Source organism: Calonectris borealis, chromosome 15 (genome assembly GCF_964195595.1).
Source record: "Calonectris borealis chromosome 15, bCalBor7.hap1.2, whole genome shotgun sequence".
NCBI lineage: Eukaryota > Metazoa > Chordata > Aves > Procellariiformes > Procellariidae > Calonectris > Calonectris borealis.
The window spans coordinates 16644209-16666392 of record NC_134326.1 but is presented as its reverse complement, the minus strand read 5'-3'; the positions used below and the strand labels follow the sequence as shown (position 1 = coordinate 16666392).

General features: G+C 42.3%; 1 protein-coding gene across 1 annotated transcript; it reads left to right on the top strand.

The window, feature by feature from the left end:
* The first annotated feature begins 325 nt into the window (after positions 1 to 325).
* REEP2 (receptor accessory protein 2) lies at positions 326 to 21938 on the top strand. Its single transcript, XM_075164413.1, has 9 exons — positions 326 to 428; positions 779 to 851; positions 6120 to 6196; positions 7360 to 7428; positions 7635 to 7755; positions 8304 to 8417; positions 8787 to 8934; positions 9233 to 9390; positions 12218 to 21938. The coding sequence occupies exons 1-9, from the start codon at positions 397 to 399 to the stop codon at positions 12290 to 12292; spliced, it is 867 nt and encodes a 288-aa protein (XP_075020514.1). The 5' UTR covers positions 326 to 396; the 3' UTR covers positions 12293 to 21938.
* Positions 21939 to 22184: the final 246 nt, after the last annotated feature.

The following is a 22184-nucleotide window of genomic DNA, read 5'->3' as shown; positions in this document are numbered from 1 at the left end:
TAATTTTCTTACATTGCGCACGTTGCCCTCCTGCCATGTTCCCAGCAGCTCCCCTTTCCCTCTGCACTGCTGTCAACCTCCTCTCCCCCGGGGGGCGGCGGCGGGGCCCGCTCCCCCGGCCCTGACGGGAGCCCCGCCTCGGTGCGGGCGAGCGCGGGAGCCGCCCCGGCGCCGCCGCCGGCCGCTTCCCCCGTGCGGGGCGGGCGGCCCGAGCCGCCGGGGGTTCCGCAGCGGCGCGGGGGCGGGATGCTCGGGGCGCGCTGCGGCCCTCTCCCTCCGTCGCGTCGGCTCCTCCCCTTCGAGTACCCGGGGCGGGGCCGCGCTTGCTGCAGGAACCTGCCCTTTAAGAGCCGCCCCCCGCCGCCGCCGAGCCCTGAGCCGCCGCCCGGCGCCGCCATGGTCTCCTGGATCATCTCCCGCCTCGTGGTGTGAGTGCGGGCGGCCGGGGCGGAGGGATGTGCAGGCCGCCGCGCAGGGCCCGTCCCCGACGGGGCGCCGGGGCCGCCGCCCGGAGCGGGGCTGCGGCGGTGCCGCCGGTTCTGCCTGGGGGGGTGGGGGGGCGGCTGCGGGGCGGGTGCTGTCTCGCAGGCGGCTGCGGCCGCGTACCGGCGGGTCCGCGCAGGCTGCGGCGGCGCGGGCGCGGCCCAAGGGCGGTGCCGCGGTGGCGGCGGCCGAGCCCCGCCTGGGGCGGTCGCGGGCGACCGGCGTCCCGCCGGGAGCTCCCCGCAGCGGCAGCGCGGGACGCCGCGAAGCGCTGAGGGGTCTGTTCTTCCCGCAGGCTGATCTTCGGCACCCTCTACCCCGCGTACTCCTCCTACAAGGCCGTGAAGACGAAAAACGTGAAGGAATATGTGAGTACGGGCTCGCCGTGCCGGCGCGGCGCCCGCCCTGTCCCCCCCACCCCCCCGCAAGCCCCGGGCCTGGCCGCGAGGCGAGGGCTCTCCGGCTCCATGGGGGCCTCGGGTCCGCCGGGCCGCCTGAGCAGCGGCCCCGGCAGCCTCTGGAGAAGCTGCCGAGGAAGGGCGCTTACTGAAATGGGAGGTTTCAAACCGTAAACGTGGGCTGTTTTTTCTCAGGAGATGCTGAGTGAGGAAGGGAAAGCGGGGGAAACACTGCAGTCTGGAAGCATCTGAAAGTCCAGGACAAGTTCTTTCCTCTAACTTTATCCTTACTCTGTGTCCTTTTACTGCTTTTTCAGTACTGCTTTTGTTTTCCTGGGTAATTTTGCTTGGTTTGTGTCTTCCTATCAACCTTGCTTGTGATCGGTGTTTTCTGTTGGTCAAGACTTCATCCTCCTTCCTTTCTGGAATTGTTTCCCCTTCTCTGTCTCTGTCTACACCATTGTCACAATTACCATATTTAAAACACCAAATGCTTTTTAGTGGTCTGATGTGTCATCTTCTTACAGAAGAGGTGTTCTGAGTTGATCAGTGGAGACGAGCTATTTGGCTTATGGGTGGGATGAGTTTCCGTTTACCTAGAGCGAGGAATAACCTGATGGAGAAGAGAAGTAAGATGGGTGAATAGGATATAATTTGTCAATATTGCTTTGTGGTGCAGCGTGAGACTCTTCATCCAACTGGCTCTGTTTGCTCCTTACAAAATGACACGTCAACAATAAATATTGCAGGATATAGTCATTTTTTGTCTCGTGCTGCTTCGGTCCTCTAGAATTGCCTAGACCTTTCCTCTGTGTTGGCTTAAAATTCAGCCCACTGGTTTTTGAAGGAGATGCCAGCTGAGGTGAGTCTCGCTCATGGTGGGCAGCTTTGCAAACCACAACATCTGGCTGAGGTGGTTTTGTTTTTGGTTTCGGGGTTTTGTTTTTTTTAATACTGGTCTCAGCAGAGAAGTCGAAATGTGAATGTTCAGGAGGCATTGATAACTGATACAGTGTTTTGCGTGAGTATTAGAGATATAGTCAGAAATACAATGAGCCTTACTAAACTTTGAAGTTTATTAGTAATAACATTACAAACTGAAAAGAAAGCATGAAAGAAACTATCTGAATAATTGTGGGATCCTGAGACTTCATAGTTATCTTTGAAGTTATGTATGAAGTGGTATCGTATTACTGTTGTCTTCTCTGGCCTTCCTCTCCTCTTTCCTTCCAGTTGCCTATGACCTTCATTTGTTGTATGAAATGCATACTTTTTACCCAGAATTTTATTCTGGCTCATGAGTGTCTGTCATGGAATGATTGTGTTCCAGTTACAGAATCTGTGTTAACTTTAAGACAGACTCAGATTTCAGAGTTTCAGATTGTTTTGTTGAGAACTTGAGGGGGGAGGGGGGAAAAACCACCGTCATTTTTTAAAACAGCTATAGCATGCATGTTATGGAGCTCCAAAACCCGGTAAATATGGAGCCTTTGAATTTGTAGGCATTCTTTACAGTAAAAAAATGCTTATTTTCTGTGGGTAGGTTAGCTGTTGAGGTACATAAATTCTGTGTTTCCTTGCAGAATGTAAACATTGTATTGATCTGATTTTCCTTTGGTAGATGTTACCTAAATTGCTGTACGACTTCCCTAATCTGATGGTGAAAGAGAAATGAGATATATTACTTGAGTATCATAAAGTTTTCTTAACAGTAGTATCAACTAATCACCTGGTTGTAAGCCCCACTAGGGCTGATGTGGAAAAGTATGGCATTCATATTTGGGTTTTGTTTAATGCTTCATTGATAGAGTTTTCTTGAAGTAGATAGTTCTGGATTGCTGGAGCAGAAAATTTTTTCTTGTTTTTATTTTCAGTGAAAATACTGGAGTTGGTTCAAGAAAATGTATTTGAACTGCTAAAACTGATCTTATATATAAATTATTATATATAAATCATTTCTCCTTGAGACGACATCAGAAATAAGCATTTAGATGTTGGACTGCCATCTGCCTAATTCACTTGTCTTTGGAGGGCTTCTTCCTTCTCAACATAAGTGGAAAGACGGGGAAAAACCGATTTTGTAAAACATGGGAAAGGGGGCCAATATCTGTTCAACTGTTCTTCACGTGAAAAGTCAGTGGAAAACTTGAATGCTGTGCTGCACATTTTCAAAGCCAGCTGTGTTTATGTGCTACTACTTGCTCATAGTGCTTAAAAACCAGCATTGGTGGGGGAGAAGGATCTTACAGGTCTATCTGTGCTGGAGTGTGGTGTGTGGAAGATTGAGTTGACACAGACCAAGCTACCACAAGCGCTCCATCAATGGCATCGGAGTACAGTGCTAACTTACTCCTCTCCCCCGCCATGATATACATTTATGATAAGTCCTTGAGCAGCTGTGACAAACTGCTTCTAGTAGCTCAGACTGTTTTAAAAGTAATTTCTTTCTTTTTACGTCATCTTCAGCTTTGGTCAAATCTACATTCTAATTATGCTTTTGCATTTAATGAATTTCTTTAGGTTCCTGGTGCAAGTTGGGGAGACCAGGTATATGCAGTTAACTGAAGTTGGTGGTCATCAGCTTGAGCAGCAAAGACTTTACTCCCTTTTAATGGATTGGGAAAAAAAAAAAGCCTGGTTTGACCCTCAGTTTTTGAAGATGTTTGTGGATTACAAACATCCTAAGCAAAAAAATCAGTGATTCTTGCCCTCTGCTTTCTGCTCTTCTAATTTCTGGTCATCTGCACTTCAGGGACTTCCAGAGCTAGAAGCTGGATCCTTCTAGTTTATTTAAGAGCTATATTTCTTTTTGTCTTTGGCTGTAGAGCGTAGGGTGAAGGGTGGCAGGAGGAGACAGAGGGCAAGAGACCTGCGTCCAGTATCAAAGATGTGAACGCGCAGTTTATTTAAACAGTAACAAAGCAGTGTTTTCTGTTCTTCTCAATTCCTCTTCTAATACTCCTGAGCATTCTGTTAGCAGAATGAAAAAGTCTAACGAGCACTGAGCTTATGCTTTTGTCAGGCTGTCTATAGTGACCTGACCTGAGTGGCATGAGCTAATTTATGTAATCGCAATAGTTTCACTAAGAAAAAGCAGATACTGTAAGTTCGTTACTTTGTATTTAATGACAGCGACAAAGTGTCAACTGGAGATCAGTCAGTATAGATCCCTTTCTGAATTCTTTAATCAACTCATACCTAATCCCCTGGATAGAAAATTACCTTCTGCACATTTTGTTATCTTATTATTCGCAACCTTTTCCAGATCTTTCATGAAGATGAGCACCACAGATCTCAAGACTGATTCCTGTGGGATTCCACTGGTAACTTTCCTCATTGTGAAAAATGGCCATTTATTTTTATCCTTTGTTTCCTCTCTTTTAACCAATTGTTAATCCTCAAGAGTCCCTTCCTTTTCATCCTTGACAATTTAGTTTCTCTGAGTGTTTATTTAGGCCTGTTGGAAACTTTGTGGAAACTCCATACACCCTGCCTGTAAGGGAAGCACTATAGCGAGAGCTTATGGAAACTTTCTAAGAATTCTGCTACATTTGTGAGATTAATTTTTTTCCTGCAAAAAACATATTCCTCATTATGTTACATATATCTATGTATCTGCTAATTGCTTTTATTATTATTGCCTTTATTTTGCCTAATACTGAAGTAAGATTTACTGGTATGTAGCTTCGCTGAAATCTCTCGCCCATTGGGATTCCTGTTTGCCACCTTTGATTTGTCATTATTGACACACTTTTTCATACAAGGGCTGATTTATGTTGCTGCATTGAAAAGTTAATCATGCGTTTCATAGAGTTGCTTTAGAAGTCAAGTGAATGACACCTGGTCCTGTCCAAACTGACAATACAAGAAAAAAAAAAGTCAGGAGAGAGCCATAAAATACAAGTTTTGCTACTTTCTGTTGTGAAAAAATTGCACAATAAAGTGGAAATAATTTGGGCTACTAGCCACTATCTTCAAAAGCATCCACTGTGTTAGAAGGGTTGGAGGCAGCATAATTTTATTGGGTTTTTTAGAAGGTTTTGGAGAGCCTTTCAAGAACAGATCACCAAATTTTCCAACGCATGCAAGTTTGGGGAAATATCTGCTTTTATAACTTCATTTGCTGTAACAAAGACTGTCACTAAACTGTTCATGTAATTTTAATATATGGATTAATGTGTGGATTTAATATGTGGAATTTCCTTGATGCAGTTTAGTTCTCCTTTCCTATTCTCGATGACACTAAGAGTGTTAAGTTGCTTTTAGCAAAGGTGACCTTTCCATTTATCTGCTACTTACATTTATTTTTACTTCTTAACAGCACAGAAAACTGGCAATTTCCCTTAAAAGTTATTGACTCTTCTGCTATTGGAAACTTTTGGGTAGCAGTTTTTATAATTCAGCTGATACCTCTTTAGGAATAATTGGCCTGTAGCTGAGAGACTTGTTACTGAAACAGCGGAGTGTGAGTGCGTGTGTGTTAGGGGGGAATTATTTTATGTTTGATTTGAAAGAAATACCTACTGCTCCAGAGAAAGGTGCGAGGAAGTAGGGAGATAGATGATAGGCGTACAGATGTGCCATAATAGCACAAAGGACACTTTTTAAACTATACTCAAGACCTTAAACAAGAAGATAAGGTTGATGCGGCATGTTCTTTGCTTTCTTACCTCTCTTCCTGAGCCTTTATTTAAAAAGAAAAGAGAAATGCTCATGTAATTTCTGTGAGTAATGATTAAGGCAAAGAATGCTTATTAATGAGTTAGAGCAAAATACTATATATGTTGGTTTGGGGTTTTTTTTTTTCTTCCCAAGAAAAAACTTTAAATCAAGAAAATATAAGGCTACAGTTGAAACTAAACTTTTGCATATGTGTATGTATATATTTATTACAATAATCATGATATATGAAAGACTATAACTTCTTAAAGGTAACTGCTTACTCTTTTTAGATAGCTTATTTGGGACTTTAACACTGTTGCATCATGATATTGCTACAGGGCATGCATTCATCAGTGTATCTGTATGCATTTATCTATTTGGAGCACATTAATCCTACACGTTTTCCCAAACTATAATGTACCATTTAGTATGTGACCCTCTCCATTACTGACTATATATGCCTTCTTGTTGAATTCATCTTAACGTGTGGGGATGATGAGTCATTTTTACTGAGAAGACGTTTTGCTTTTTTTCTGGGTTCTGATGGATGTCTATTGACTGACGGCTCTTTTGCAGGTGAAGTGGATGATGTACTGGATTGTGTTTGCCTTTTTCACCACCGCAGAAACACTCACAGACATTATTCTTTCTTGGTGAGTTCCTTGGTGGCATGGGTTTTTTTGTTGGTGGTTGTTTTTTAAAGAAGGGAGGAGTAGTGTTAGGATGCTAAGAATAAACTGTCTCTCCTTTAGGAGTTTTCAGTCCCTATGAAGAGTCTGCAGGTTTGTAGATATTTTGGGTAGCAGCAGCTGTCTTAGCTGTTTCATCTCCTGTACTTGCAAACAGTTAGGATAAATACACAGTATCTGTAAGAGGATCTTCATCCATTCATAACATAAAATATTTTTGAGAAGCTGTTAATGTGAACTGGTAAAGTTTGAGAAATGGTGGTCTAAAAGACACTTAAAAAAAAAAAAACCATGGTAGAAGGAAGGAACCTGTTTTGCTTTGCGAGCCTGTTGTGTGGAGGAGCAGATCGGATGCACGTCTGTGCTCTGAGTGGAGTTTTGCATGATGAAATTCTCTTCCACTAGTGGGGGTGGGCTGGAGTGGAGTTTGGGGAAGCAGGTTCTTAATCCTTTCAGTGCTGTGTGTCATGCTTGGCAATATGGAGGCCTCCAAAAATGACAAATCATTGTTACATGTCTTCCATTGAACCTTTGGAACAGGGTATCTTCAGTTTCTTCATTGCTTTAGTGTTTGAGCTTTGCATACATCTCTGAAAGAATACTAGTCAAGAGCTGCGCCTTTTAAAGAAACATGAAATGGCTACACGTGCCTTACAAAAGCGCTCAGCAGTTCTGCCTCTTCCTGCATGAACTTTGAAAAGCAGACAAAGATCTAAAAAGTACAAGAGCTTTGGCTTGTTCACGTACTTAAAATGGACCCCTGAAAACAGAATTCTCTTACTACTAATAGAGACAGTAGAAAGTTTGTGTTTATTCACTTGTTTCTGCTACAGTATCTTCCCAGAGACTTTACTGGGTAAGGGTTAGAGATGAGAGACTTACATGCTGCCTGCTCGTTTTCATTTACACTGATCTTCCTTTTGTGTCTTATCTGAGGAGTACCTACTGGAAGTTTCAGAAACTGAGCCATCAGCCTTAGCAGGAACTTGAGTTTTATTGAGATACGTAGTTGAAAACTTGGAAAATGAGAGGGAAACTAATGTAACATTAACATCCAGTGGATACTCTCTGAACAAACTTCAGAATGATGAGAGTAGCTATCAGATTGTAATTTGGTGTGTTTGCAGGGCTGAGAGATGCCCTGTTTATGGAGTTTTCATGGCTATGGATGAAAGACTAAATGAGACTCGAAGAAGGTATGTCCTAGGATTCCAAAGAGGGTTCTGCTATTCTGACCTGATGTATCAATTCTTTTGTTTCTGAGCCTTTATCTTGCCTTTGCTCTTTCTCCCTATGCTGCTCTCTACCAGTTATCTCCACCTGTCTCTGTGCTGATCTTGATTCCAGTTCTCCATCTTTCTCTCTCTCTCTCTCTTTTTTTTTTCTTCCCTCTTTCTCTCAGGTTTCCCTTTTATTTCGAGCTGAAAATCGCATTTGTGATTTGGCTGCTCTCCCCTTACACCAAGGGCTCCAGTGTCCTCTACAGGAAGTTTGTGCACCCAACGCTCTCCAATAAGGAGAAGGTACTCGCTTGTTGTTGGAAGATACTGACCTGTCCGGGAGCTGACTGACTTCTGATTCGGTTATGCCACAATAAAAACTGACATGCGTGAATCATGCTTGTGCTGACATTAGTGGATGTAGAATGATTCTGTCTCTGACAATGATGTCATACTGCAGCTTACTGAAGATTGTTTTGTAGCCAGTAGTTTGCCTAATGCTTAGAAAGCACGTTTGGCTAACCCAGTGTCATGAGCCCTCGTAGTCACTGTCAGTAGTTAAGCTCTTTGAATCACGATAGGAGCAGCATGTTCTGTCACATTGTCAGTATAAGCAACTGCTTTGTTTCAGTTGCTACAATTCGGAGATAGCGTCCTTTAAGTAAAAGTTGCATTTGCAAGCTTTCTGTAAGTAGCAGAGAAACTGCAGTTAATTGATCAATGACAGCTGATGCTGGTAGCCTGGAAAAAAGCATCCAGATGAGCTTTGGGTTTTTAAGGGTGATGGTGGGGAGACTTTGATCGTGTTTGTAACGAGGAGCTAAATGCCATGTTCCACATTGCCTTCCTAGGAAATTGATGAATACATTACTCAGGCTCGTGACAAGAGCTATGAAACCATGATGCGAGTTGGCAAGAGAGGGTTAAACCTTGCTGCCAATGCAGCAGTTACTGCAGCTGCAAAGGTAATGCAACACCTTCTGTGACATTCAGGAATTCCCCAGCCATTTAGCTTTGTGTGCCAGCAGTTAGTGCAATGGGTCTGTTAGGGATGCTGGTATTGGCTGGCACCAATCTACGTTCCCTTTCCTCCAGTCTGCCTTGCAGTTAATCCTATCCTTTGACTTACGAAAAGTGGAGGGAGAATGAAATGGATTTTGCTTTAACCTCTTCCCTGTTGGTCTTGGGAGCATGCTTTTCTTTTTCCCTTCTCTGTTTTTTTCAGAGTACCCTAGTGGGGAATAGGGCACCTTTCCTCTTCTTCTGAATGATCCCATGTGAGATGATCTTGGTGAAGGCGAAGTGCCTTGACCCTAATTTTTATGTCCTCTTAGGGCCAGGGAGTTTTGTCTGAGAAGCTGCGAAGTTTCAGCATGCAGGATCTCACTCTGATCCGAGATGAAGATACTGTGCATATGCGAAGCCATGAGCCACAGCTGCACCCCTCTGGTGGGAGTCTTCTTGAAACCATTGAGGATTCAGGTACAGAACACCCCTGCTGGGCCATTGTATGAGGGTGAGCCAGGAGGGGAGGAGGGGTTCCCTGGACTTCTCATGGATTGGGTCTCAGAAGGACTACAAGGTTCCAAATTATCTGGGAGAAGTTGCGTTGTCTTCCCTAGTCCCTTCCCATCTACTAACATATCTCTGTACTTTTTGGGTTATCCTCCTTAAGGATTGTTGACATGTCCCTTTCATGTGGTCCTTCAGGATGGGCCATTTTAGACTTCATGTGATTTCTCAAAAGTACTTGCTAAAACTTTCTCTCTTATTCCTTTAGCTTCCTGTTACTCCTCAGGAGAGGAGAGCAGTGTGGCACAGAGGTCTAATGGAACCCCGTTGGAGACTAGAACAGACCCATCAGATGAAGATGCAGGAGACAAACTTCCTAAACGTACCCAGAGTCTCAAAACTCCTAAGAAGATGATGAAAGCTGAGGTGAGCTGGTGTGTGAATTATTTCCAGCACAGACATTAATTTGTGAGCTGTGTTGGAAGGCTCTGGCTTCCCAGGTGCATTTAAAAGTTGTTTATATAAACTTTCTTGGACTAAGTCTTTGCTGATTGGGACCTACATCAGAGGACTTGCTGTCTACTTGCTATACTAGTCTCTAGCTTTTGTATTTTTATCATGCCTGTAAGCTTCTGTTGTGAGCCAGGACCCAGCTTTGCTTTCTTTCAGGTTTTGTGTTGAAGGGTGGGGCATTAGATATTTTTAACATGTTTTGTTGACTATATCCTCTCTCCTGTCTGTTACAGTCTGAATATATAATACTACTGTGACATTATCCCTGGGACAGCCACTTTCTCCTCATCTAAAATGCAACGGTTCCGTACCCTCTTAGGCCTTCCTGGACTTCTGTATATCAGATATAGGGAAAATGTAATTTCCCTCTCCACACCACTCCCCATCCCCCCTGGCCCACCCCACCCCAGGGTTTTGTCTTGAAGTTTGGGTAACTAGTCAATGTTGAGCTGTCCCCTCCATATGACCATGTGGTGACCCAATATTTACAGCCATTCAGATGGGACATGAATTGCCTGTTCTTATTATTAACACAAACCATACACGAAAATAAATGCAGTTGTGTCCAAGAGCCATTTTAGCTTAACAATCTTTTTTTTCAGCTGTTGGTGTGTCTTGTAGAGTATGCTTTTTGAGGTTCTACTTTCCAGGTTTTGACTCTTACTTTAATGTTTCTTGTGGTTTGATTTATACATGATAAAATGCTTCTCCCTTTTTGTGAAGTTGCGGTCCTATTTGCTTGATTCAACTCAGACTCCTAATTTTATTTTTTATTTTTATTTAAGATAGAGAGTGTTATATGACTGGCTCACATTGTTGAGTTTTTCAGGCTAAATATTAAATAATTTGGAGGAAAGTAATTGCTTAAAGCATCATTTTAAGTCATACTGTTAACCTGATTTTACAGTGTACAGGACATCTTTGCATGTGATTAAGTACTCTTTGTAACAGAATCACAGAATGGTTGAGGTTGGAGGGGACCTCTGGAGATCATCTGGTCCAACCCCACTGCTCAAGCAATGCCATCTAGAGCCAGTTTCCCAGGACCGTGTCGAGATGGCTTTTGAATATCCCCAAGGATGGACATGTATGCCTAAATTAGCATTTAAAATTAGCCTGGATCTTTTTTAAATTCCCAAGGCTTACTTCTGAGTTGACCCCTCTACTTTCTTCTCTAGCATATTAGACAGGAGCAGGGAAGCAAGAGGAACAAAATTTGATTCCAAGCTTCCTAGTGAGGAATTTTTAAAGTGAAATCATGAAAAGACGATAACAACTCTTCTATGCTGTTTATTGTGAATACAGAAATTCTGATAAAGCCCTTTGCAGGCATATTGGTTTTTATACTCAGTCTCTTTGGATCTTTGGCTCAGATGTAGGAATTGTAAGAAGTCTTTGACTGAGATCTCCAAGATTGCCGGGAAGGGCTGAATGCATCGTAGATCATAAATGCACTCTTCTTGCCAATATCTAGAATGAAAGACACTGCAGTAAAGTGTGCAAATTAGTTCAAGATGTTTCTACGTCTTTCAGAGAACAGCATTTGGGATGGCAGTCAAGAAGCAGAAAAGTTATAGCAGTGAAGTGTTAGGTGAATGTTACCAGTTAGAAATATCGCTATGTCTAGACATGCTGACTTCGATTTTATTATCGCACTTGTCCTGTTTTAGAATGTCTTCTTCTCCTGGTTGCTATTTGAAGGATATGCTCAGAGGGATTTGTTTACTAGCCAAAACCAGATTGAATGGTTAGAATCATAGAATCATAGAGTAGTTTGAATTGGAAGAGACCTTTAAAGGTCACCCAGTCCAACGCCCCTGCAGTGAGCAGGGACATTTTCAACTAGATCAGTTGCTCAGAGTCCCGTCCAACCTGACCTTAAACACTTCCAGGGATGGGGCATCTACCACCTCTCTGGGCAACCTGTTCCAGTGTTTCACCACCCTCATCGTAAAAGATTTCTTCCTTATATCTAGTCTAAATTTGCCCTCTTTTGGTTTAAAACCATTACCCCTTGTCCTGTCACAACAGGCCCTGCTAAAAAGTCTGTCCCCATCTTTCTTATAAGCCCCCTTTAAGTACTGAAAGGCTGCAGTAAGGTCTCCCCAGAGCCTTCTATTCTCCAGGCTGAACAACCCCAACTCTCTCAGCCTTTCCTCATAGGAGAGGTGTTCCATCCCCCTGATCATTTTTGGGGCCCTCCTCTGGACCCGCTCCAACAGGTCCATGTCTGTCCTGTGCTGAGGGCTCCAGAGCTGGACACAGAACTCCAGGTGGGGTCTCACCAGAGCAGAGCAGAGGGGCAGAATCACCTCCCTCGACCTGCTGGCCACACGGCTTTGGCTGCAGCCCGGGATACGGTGGCCTTCTGGGCTGTGAGCGCACGTTGCTGGCTCATGTCCAGCTTTTCATCCACCAGTACCCCCAAGTCCTTCTCGGCAGGGCTGCTCTCCGTCCACTCATCCCCCAGCCTGTATTGATACTGGGGGTTGCCCCCAAACCAGGTGCAGGACCTTGCACTTGACCTTGTTGAACCTCATGAGGCTCACACGGACCCACTTCTCGAGCTTATGTAGCTTCTCGTGTTAAATAGCTTTTTTGAAACAACAGATGACATGAATAGGGTCATTGTGTTATAGTTGTTTTGTCCTATTTATGCTCTGCATTCTTGTGTCTTTCTGTTAGTCATTTAGGTGTTCAAGTAAACTAACCTAAGATGTCTCTCTTTCTTTCTCCGCAGCTTCCAGTAAGAAGTGTGAAAACCCGCCCTAAGAAGAAAGCTGCAGGCTCTCTTGCTTCTGGCGAGTCGTCCTAAGGAGACCTCCCCCTCCCCAGCACCTGTCTCTGTCCCGGGATTTGCCTGTCACTTTTGAGGAGAAACTCCCCAAAGGAAGGGAGCTGAGATTCATGTACATAACAGATACTGCTTCGTAGAGCTCATTCCAAGGCAAGGGGGAGGCTGGGATTCAGAAAATGGAGTGGAGGATACACATCCTCAGGAATTTTCTCCTTTTCATCTCTCTGTTGGAGGGAATGCTGATACATCTGTACATAGCCTGTTGCTTTGGAATTCCCACTGTATAACCCTAGTTGGGGAGAATCTTTGCTGGAAGAACTGACTAGGGTTAGAGACATCCATTGCACAGAAGCTGGAAAAATAGTAGACACTGGAGTTCCACAGGGGTGGGTGGCTCCCTAAAATGTCTTATCTTGCTCTGGGTATTCTTCTGCAGCTGTGTGTTGTTAAGAAGTGCCCACTGTGATTCGTCCTCCTTAAGAATGGACCATACCTGTCATGTCCATCCCCTTTGAGGTGACTGAAATGATGTATGCTGAGTGCTTTTGAACATAAAGGACTAGCTCGTGGGAGGAGTACGCTAGATCCCCATTACTAGTACTGGAAGATGAAGAGCGTGTGTGTTATTTTATTTTTTTCTGGAAGGTGAAGGGAGATAACTGAAAAACTGAGCAATGATGAAAGTTCTGAGTGCTGTTATATGCACATGTGATGGAATAGATACAGGTATCTGTAAGAGTTAACTATTGAGAAGGAAAGTTGGGCATCTGTAAGATTTTGGCTCTTTTTGAAGCTGCTTGAATTTTATTTCACGTTCTGTTGTTCACTTTGAATCCTGTGAGAGCATCAGAGTGAGGCGAGTCCCATGCAGTGGGAAGGGTTGGCAGGGAGGCTTGCTTTGCCATTTAGTAGTTGAACTCCATGTCATCCTGATGCTTGTTACTACAGACAAATTCTTTCATTCTGGCAGATGACTGGGGAAAATCTGGCTCAATATAGTCTGCAGGCATACTTGAGAATTTCAGAAGCCCTTATCTCTCGGCTTTAGGAGATCCAATCCTCAGGGCATGAGAACTGATAAATAGCTGATGTATGAATTTCGCTAATTCCGGGATTCCACTTATGGGGGATAAAAAGCAAGGAGTAGGGCACAATACTGTGATTAATCAGTCCTCTTGCTTTATCCTACTGCAGCCCTTGCACAGATTTTCTGTCTGACCATGTGCCATGTTTATCAATGTCTTGAGACTTGAGCAATATGTAACACTTGGGACAGAACTACATTGAATGTAGAATATATATCATGGGAGTGAAATTGCAGTGCTGCAGAGAAAATTTGCATCATGCCAAGCCATACTGGATTCTAATCTTTTGAACGTTGTTAAGGGGAGATCCCCTGTACACATGCCAACAGAATCAATAGGAATTTATGAGATGAGTAGGGTTCCTGTTGTTGAGATCTGTAATGGGGGAGCACCATTATAGACATGGTTGTCTGAATGAACACTTGATGGTCTTAATCTTTACTGAAACTAGTTATCGAAGGAACCTGGCTCCTGCTTCCTACACTGAAGACCATTCTTAGCTCTAGATGCAGGCATTTGTGTTCGCCCACATCTTTTGCTGTCACATTGCTGAAATTACAGTGGATTCTTCACAGAGCCCAGTATTTTGCTGTTGACAATGTATAGAAGCACTTCTGCAAGTAACGTTCCACAAGTATTTCTGTCTTAAAGAATAGCCCTTCAAAAGTTTGTAAAGTTGAAGATTAGGACTGAATATTTTCTTGTTTCCCATTGTCTTGGTGGCAAGTTGTTATGAATTGGCTAGTTATTTTAGGAAACCAGTTAAGTTGGTTTTACTTTTATTTGTAGCTTCTAAAAATTGAAGTCTTGACAGGCCATGTCAGAAACTTGCATCTTGTCAGAAATACTTGTCCTAAATTAACCACAAGGTCTTATCCAGAAGCCAGTAAAAAATCCTTGATTTGGCTTTGGGTTTTGAGTTTCACAAAAAAACCCAAGTATTTTGTTCTTTTTAGTTTGTTAGTAAACATTGTATATGTGTCTCACTAGTACATGCAAAAGCATGTCCTGAAGCAGGAATTCTTTCTGTTTCCAAAGGAAATTCCTCTCTCCATGTGAGCGATAAAAATCTTAGCTGATTATGTGGAATATTCAGTTGTGAGGAATTGCTATCCTAGATTTTACTGTACTGAACACGACAGAACCATTATTCTCTATATACCAAGTTACCTCTATGACCACATTTCTTGAAATTTTTTTTTTCTTAGCTAAAAATTTCCATAGCAAATTATTTATGTAAATCATTGTGAGGGACTTGATTCAGAAGCCAAGGATTGTTTAGTCTCCCCTTATGCTGATCTTCATGCCCTTTCCTTGTGCATGTGTTGTGATAGTCTCGAATTACTCGGTTTTCATACAGTGACTTTCCAGAATGTTTTCTAATCAGTTCATTTGTAGTAACTCTTCCTGCTTCGAAGCACAGGAAGAATTTCTGAAGACTCAGTTTTGGCATTTGGATTTAGCTTTGTCTTCCCGAGCTAGGTCCTGTGCTAAGTATCTTTTACTTAGCATTGATGTTTGATGTCATTAGCCTGTGGGTAAGTACGGGTCAGTCTTACTCTGACTTTTGTTGTACAGGGGGATTAAATGACATCTGGCTGTAAGAGAGAGTCTGGAGTAGAGTCAGGGACTATTATCTGGTGTGTGATACGAAGCTGATGATGTCAAGCAGCAGAACTTACCCAGAGCAAGAACAATGTCTTAGCATGGACACTATTTTCTTCTTCCAGTACAAACGTGACTGCTGGATTGTGCTCTGCTTGATCAAAGCCTCTGCAGATCTGCCACCACCCGCGTGACCTCTTAGTGAGTTTCTAGATATAGTTCTGCATTGGATGGCATGGTCTTGCATAGAAATTCTCTTGTTAATCAGAACGCTGAATGTGCTGTTTTGAAAAAATGCTTTTATCAGCTGTTGTTCAGTGTTTTCAGCAGGAAACGCTGCAATGTAGTTTCTCTTCAGTATCATCTGTGGGCTTCATTGTGCGGTTAAGCAAATGGTTAAATCTTCACCTAGCAGTACAACCCATTGTGTTCAGTGTTTATACCCCCTTCCTAATATGCCTGGGCACAGAGAGAAACGCAGTAAGAGAAAATGGTACCTGAAGTTGGGGGGCGTGGTACGTGTGTATCAAACTTTGTGTGCCTAAGAATTAACCTAAAATACCTGTACTATGAGATACGAAGTGAAGCCATGACTGCCTTTTGGAAAGAAATGTTGTACTTTTATGCTTTATAATACTATGAGTCAGTGTTCTGCTGTTGGAAAAGAAAATAGTGAAATGTGGTTTCCCTTCTGAGAAACTTAATGATTTGCTGCATAGAAGGGAAAAATGTTTTCTTGCTTGGCAGCATTCTCCATTGTGGGTAAGAAATAGGAAAATATAGGGGAGACTACTGTCAGGTTTTAAACCCTACACTCAACTAAACATCTTAATTTCTTACTGTTCTTTATCGAGTTTCTGATTCTCCAGCCTTACGTTTCCGAGTCTGGGGGACTGATTTCTTTAAGACTAGATTAACTTCCTTGGTAGGTAGTAGGTGTGTTAGAGAGAGGGATGCTGGTGTTCTTAAAATTGCAAAGTTTGTTCTGGGGAAGCTACACCTTCCCCCATTTTAGTGAACTGAGTTCCATTCATTGTCCTTTTGCAGTGCTGGGCTTTCTTTTTTATACATCCCTCTTGGAAATATGACTCCCTCACAATATACGGCCAAGTCATTTTTGCTTTGAAAAGCAAGATTTCTAGAGAACCCTGACTTTCCAGATATTGTTATTTATTCTTTGCCATTTTAATCAGCAGGAAGTATAGTGCCTTAGGAGGAAAGTGGGATAACTGTGGAATACTCTGCTAGTTCTCTGATCTGCCCATAGCATTGTATCAAGGAGGCTTGCATGTTAACTGTCAAGTGTCACTGTGTGCTTGAGAGCAGCTGTTGAATTGAGCTGAATTTTCCTATTTGTCTTCCAAACTTGCATATAATGCTGGAAAGTGTGGCTTATTGCCTAAGAGAGAAATACAGGGAAAAAAATATTCTTATCCTTCTTTCTGATGGGGACACTTGTCCCATTACTCTGCTACTTGCTGGGGAGATGCTGAATCACATCTCTCTGTGTAACTGGTCAGAACTATAGCTTTTCTTGCTTTACTCGCTAAGAATTTGTAATGTGCCACCTGGCTGAAGCATCCTGTGGTGCTGCTTTCTGAGTTGCCCTGTAAAGTCAGATATGTGGAAAACCAGCAAAGTATTCTGAAACTATATGAGCTCATAGAGTCGTCGGAGTCGGAAGAGGCCTCTGGAGGTCATCTGGTTAAACCTCCCTGCTCAAGCAGGGTCACCTAGAGCCAGTTGCCCAGGAGTTCCTGCGTGCTATTTGTGGTCTGGAGCCTGCTGAAATTTAATGTTTAAGAGCTGGTATGTGCAGAAATGCATATGCTGTATGGGGATGTGCTTTAGTGTTACTGAGGAGAAAGGATTCCTTGTCACCTTTCATCTGGAATTTGGCACTATTACAAAACTCTAAACATAACTCAGTCTTATGTTATTTATCGGTATTGTTAAGAAGCCTAGAGGCTTCAGAAGAGATCTTAAGAGGTATGCAGAGTAACTTGTGAGAACAATTGGTTTGAACAGTAAATGAAGACAATAAACCTGCACAGCAGCTAAGAACCTGTCTTGTGACATAGAATTAGAGTGGAAAATGGGCTGTGCATAGTACAAATGATACAGGAAATACTGCCGACTTTTTGATCCTCAAGCAATACTTAAACTCTGCACTCTGCAGATTAGAGCCTGATTTTTCTCCTACAGCACCTCTCTCTCTGTGTCTTACCTTTCTAAGCTGGGCTTGAGCTACATGCATTGAGATTCTTGAACCTGTCATCACTTCAGAACAATAAAGTTTGAATTTTACCTCAGCAGGCAGCTGATGTGCAGGGAGGACCAGATGAGTATCAAGTATCTCGCGTCACTTTGTAGTAGATGTGTTATGCTGGGGAAGCACCAGCAGGGAGCTCCAAAGGATACATTCATCTGGGAAATTACACCCCCCACCCCCGCTCCCAAAGCCCACATTTTTGGATGAACCAAATGCTGGACTTTGCTACGCTCATATACGCAGCTATCTGTAGAATCCCAAAATTCAATGTCAGAATTGCCAGTGCTCTATTTCTGATGAAAACTGGAATCAAAATAATATGAAGTGAAAAGAAACAGTGGCAAATTGGTGGTTTTTTTCTGCAATTTTGTAGGTAAATTTAGGTCTTTGCTGCTGCTTTGCCTAAAACCTTTCCGTAAACCCCTTGCAAGCAAACCGTTACTTCCTTGCTCTGTTTCTCAGCTCCTATCCTTTCATGACCCAGTTATGTTTCTTATGTTTTCTCTTATTAAGCAAGGGAGTGCTTCCATTTTGCTGACTGTGGAGACATGAAAAATACTATCTTTTAGAGCTGAAACTTAGCCTTTTTCCATTATTTAACCCTGTGACCTAGAAGCATACAGTGAATTGTACAACAAAGCTGGATTCCCAGGTGGAATCTGAGCATCTATTGCCAGTAGCGTAGTTTGATGTATTTCCCTTTTCTTGCAGTGGGTTCTGGCTGAAATATGCTTACTGCAGACCCTTTGGACAAGAGCGTTCTGTCTGCATTTAGCCAAATAATGTTAGAAGTAACGTTTGTGGAAAGGCTGCAAAAGTGAGTGAACTCTAAAGGAGCAAGAGTTCAAGTCTTCTCTAATATGTAACTGTCTCAGATTATCTAAAAGATTTGTGGCAGCAGTAGAAATGCATCGCTATACTGACTTATCAAAGATGGGGAATTCAGTCATGTTTTTTGCAGCAGGTCAGGGAGGAGAGTCAGTCTGGACGGCAAGCATATAAAATTTTTACATGCAAGGGAACTAAATTTTTATCGTAAGTAATGCTTAGTAACTTACCAAAAAGAAAGCAAGTTGAAAATTTTTGGTGACTTTATAAAATTAGGAGGTAAATTATCCTGATCGTCAAACCTAGTATTGTATACAAACCGTTTGTATTCATGCTGCTGCCTTTTTGGGAGAGCACTGAGTTGACTCCTCACTTTTGACTCCTCTGTTAGATTATTTCTCAAATGTTGTGAATGTCACATAAAGATAAATGAAATTTTTATTTTGACATGTGACCATGAATTCATGTCTAAATTCAGGCATGCAGAGCTGTGTATGAGACAGTGTTGGTTGAATGAAAGCCCAGTAAGAAAATGGAGAAACTGAGACAGATCTAGCCAGGTAAAGATGCCTGAAGGACCTTCCTTGACGTGCAGAAATTAGAGACTACGTAACGATGCTTGGCTTTGATTCAACATTTTCATGACAAAGTCCCTGTTAGCACAGTGCTGATCTAAAGGCAGTAAGGCACAGGGAGGGTTGTGAGTTGCTGTTTGTCCACCAGAGGGTATAAGAATACAGTCACTGAAAATGAGAGAGCAGAGACTTGTCTGATAACAGTTGAATTATGACAGCTTGAACGTCAATATTTCCGATGTATGAGAGTGAAGGTCCTGCTTAGCAAGAGCCGGGGAGAGGGAACAAACTGGGGCTCTAATGGAGAAATAGGAAGTAATACTGAAGTTAACCCCTGGCTAAAAAGGCTATTTAAGCTTGCTGGGCTTTCTAATTGAGCCACTTTCCAGTGAGGCTTGCTGAGACAATAGTGAGAGAGAATAACTGTCCTCAAATCTTTTTGTTGTCCATTCAAACCATTTTCTAGCTGCAGGAAGCAGCTCTGTAAATGGCAATGCTTGTGATTTATTCCCCGCCCCTTTTGCAATTAACCACACAATTCTGTGTGTTTGTGTACTTCAGTAGTGTTGCCCTAATTTATACTCTGAATTTTGTAATATTTCCTGGTAAGAATGAGTAGTTTCTTTCAATTGGATCTGTGAAAATAGAAGCAATTTTAATCTAAAAATACAGATGTATCTAATGGTTACTATGGTAATTTGTGACCATGGCAACAGAGAGTTAGCATTCTGAAGAACAGACGGGTTCTTTTTTATCTATCTTTTTTTTTTTTTTTTAAATCAACAACCTAATTAAGGGTGCAAGCAATTCAGGGAAAAAACCTGAGTTTTTTATTTCTTAACCATACAAGATCACATGGGTACAAGGGATTTTGACATTGTCTCGCATAAGATTTTTATAGAAAAGCTGATGAAGTACAGGCTGGATGAGCAGACAGTGAGGTGAGTAAAAAACCTGACTGAACAGCCAGGCCCGGAGGGTGGTGATCAGTCCCAGGACGTCTAATTGGCGGCCCACAGCTAGCAGCATACCCCAGGGCTCAACACTGGGTCTAGTCCTCTTTAGCATCTTCATTAATGGTATGGATGATGGGGCAGAGTGTACGCTCAGCAAGTTTGCTGGTAATGCAAAACTGGGAGGAGTGGCTGATATGCCAGAAGGTTGTACAGCTAGAGGTATATAGAGGATCTGACCTTGCATCTCAAAATATATGGAAATCCTAATAGGAACATAATGAGACAGTCTGAGATTCTTTCTGATGTTGAGAAAGAGGAGGTCTTTTATCTGCAACATCATAGATGGAGACTTACAGACTGAAGAAAGGTCCAGGACGTACCAGGAGGTTACTGTAGGAAAGAGAAATAGAATTTAGATGAGGGCTGGGGATTCCTTATAGTCAGACTTTGTAGTAAAAAAAAAAAAAAAAAAAAAAAAAAAACAACCGATATGTTTCTGTTCTATTTTTCCATCATATGATCAGAGTTACATAAACAACATAGTGCTTTCAGGCAGGGCTAAATTTCAACTACAAGTTGTGGATTGCCCTGATGTAGTTGAGACCACGAGCATGTATTGCATTATAGGAAACAGTAGTGATTTAAAGAGTTACATTTATAAGAAATTAATATATTGCTGAGGGAGGTAGGCATGGGCTCTCATGACTAAGCATTGTATTTGGTGAACAGCTATCTGCCAGCATAGAGCTAATATCAAGACTCTCTACTAGCAACACTCGATGTCAGTTTTAAAAGGAAATGTGCTGGATATAAGTTTAGCCAAAGCCAAATCACAGAATTTTCCAAGCTTTCTCTTTTTCCTTGGACTTACTGGGTAATCTAGCAACTGAATGGAAATTACAGCTGTGCTGCTATCACTTGCTAATTTGGGGCAATGAACATCTTGAATTAAATAGAATCTAAAGTGCATTTAAAAGCCAGTTTTTCTAAAAGCCAGCTGTGGTGACCATTCTGTATTTGCCACAGGAATACATACAGTAACTGATCAGTGGAGCCACTGTGGTGCTCAAAGGCTATTGCCTCAGAAGAGGGAAAACAGAGAAAAGGCCAGCCCAAACGGAATTGGTTCAGCTATTCCAGTCTCCTGTCTGTAATACTGCTCGGTCGATTTGATGACCAGCGGGCAGTCTGGAATTAACACACACATTGGAAAGGCCTCTTCCTGGCACTGTCACCTTTTTACCCGTGCTCTGAAGCACGGTGGTGTTAAATGACTGAGTTAGTGGGTTTTTTTGGGGGGAGAGGGAGCTGTTTGAATTATTCACTAATTTTTTTGTAGAATCATTAAAAGTTTGGTCACTTGCTGCAGTATAATGACTTAAATGTAGAAACCCGAAGGCATCCCAATCTCTTTTGTGCTTGCTTTGTTACCCAGACTCTTTCTAGATATCTTTTTACATTCTCTTTTGGGAAGACCATTAAAGAAAATCATACATTCTCTCTTCAGTATCTTGCTCTTTTGCTCTCATTTATTTTCTCCTATTTGAGAGGACACGCTGTTTTTCTTCCATTTCTCCCCAGAGTATGATACAAAAGGTTTTATCGATGCAGATGTGCTTTCATTCCACAGGGTGGCAGCTAATCCTTATTTCCCTTCTCGGTTATTTTAACATTTCTGCTAGAAGCAGCTTTCCTGGCCAAGTTCCCCTCCGAGGCATAAGGGTCATGAACCTGTAAATACAGCCCTTCTGTTGGGGTTAAAGAATATTTGGAAAAGCTTATTGTATTGTGTCTATTCAGGCTGTATCAACTTGCTGAAAATTGTAGTAGCTGACAAGACAAAAAAAGCATCATCCAAGGACTAAATTTTGAATATTACATATTGCTACTGTTTTATGTGGGTCTCTCTTGTAAGTGGTGCTCCAAACATAACTGAACACAAATATATGGTGGCACCTCTAGACAAAAGTTGCTTTGATAGAGGCTTAGTTACTGATGTGGGTGGGGGAGAAAGGTTCTGGAAGTTACTTACTCACTTTTTACTTCTAGTTTATTTTCACATATAAATGTCTCGGATAATTTGAATTGAAATCTCCATGTGTCATTAGAACAGGCTTATAGGTTTATGAGTTGCGGGTATGGCTTTTTGTTCTTTGCTATTGAGTTTACACAGTTTCCTCCCACCCCCTGCCCCAATTTCTTATTATTGATGCCTGTGAATATTTTTCTTTAAAAGGCTGCTGTTTTGTTATCTTCTCAAACTGTACTCCTAAACTGTTTTATCTCTATGTCTTTCTTATGTGTTTAGTCTTCTGACTTTCCCCCTCTCCATTGTTGAATAAAGATTTGAAAATTAATACAGAGTCCTGCTATTTCTGCCGTGTAAAAATCAAGGCAAGTTTTGAGAATCTGGTTTGTCCTGGCTTTCTTTTCTCACTTAGGTGTTGTCTCTCACTTAGGTTGTGTCCACTTCCCAGCTGTTAACTGAGGACTTGGATTCATATCACAAGTGTGTATGTTAAGTGGCCTTTTCACTCCTACAGGTACAGATCACTGTAGAATCAAATACTATGACTGTTACACATCTAG

Excerpts from the sequence above, each read along its gene's own strand:
- REEP2 (XM_075164413.1), top strand. The coding sequence starts at position 397 with ATGGTCTCCTGGATCATCTCCCGCCTCGTGGT. Across the intron at positions 852-6,119 it reads CGAAAAACGTGAAGGAATAT|GTGAAGTGGATGATGTACTG; the intron begins GTGAGTACGGGC and ends GCTCTTTTGCAG. Across the intron at positions 9,391-12,217 it reads AGAAGATGATGAAAGCTGAG|CTTCCAGTAAGAAGTGTGAA; the intron begins GTGAGCTGGTGT and ends CTTTCTCCGCAG.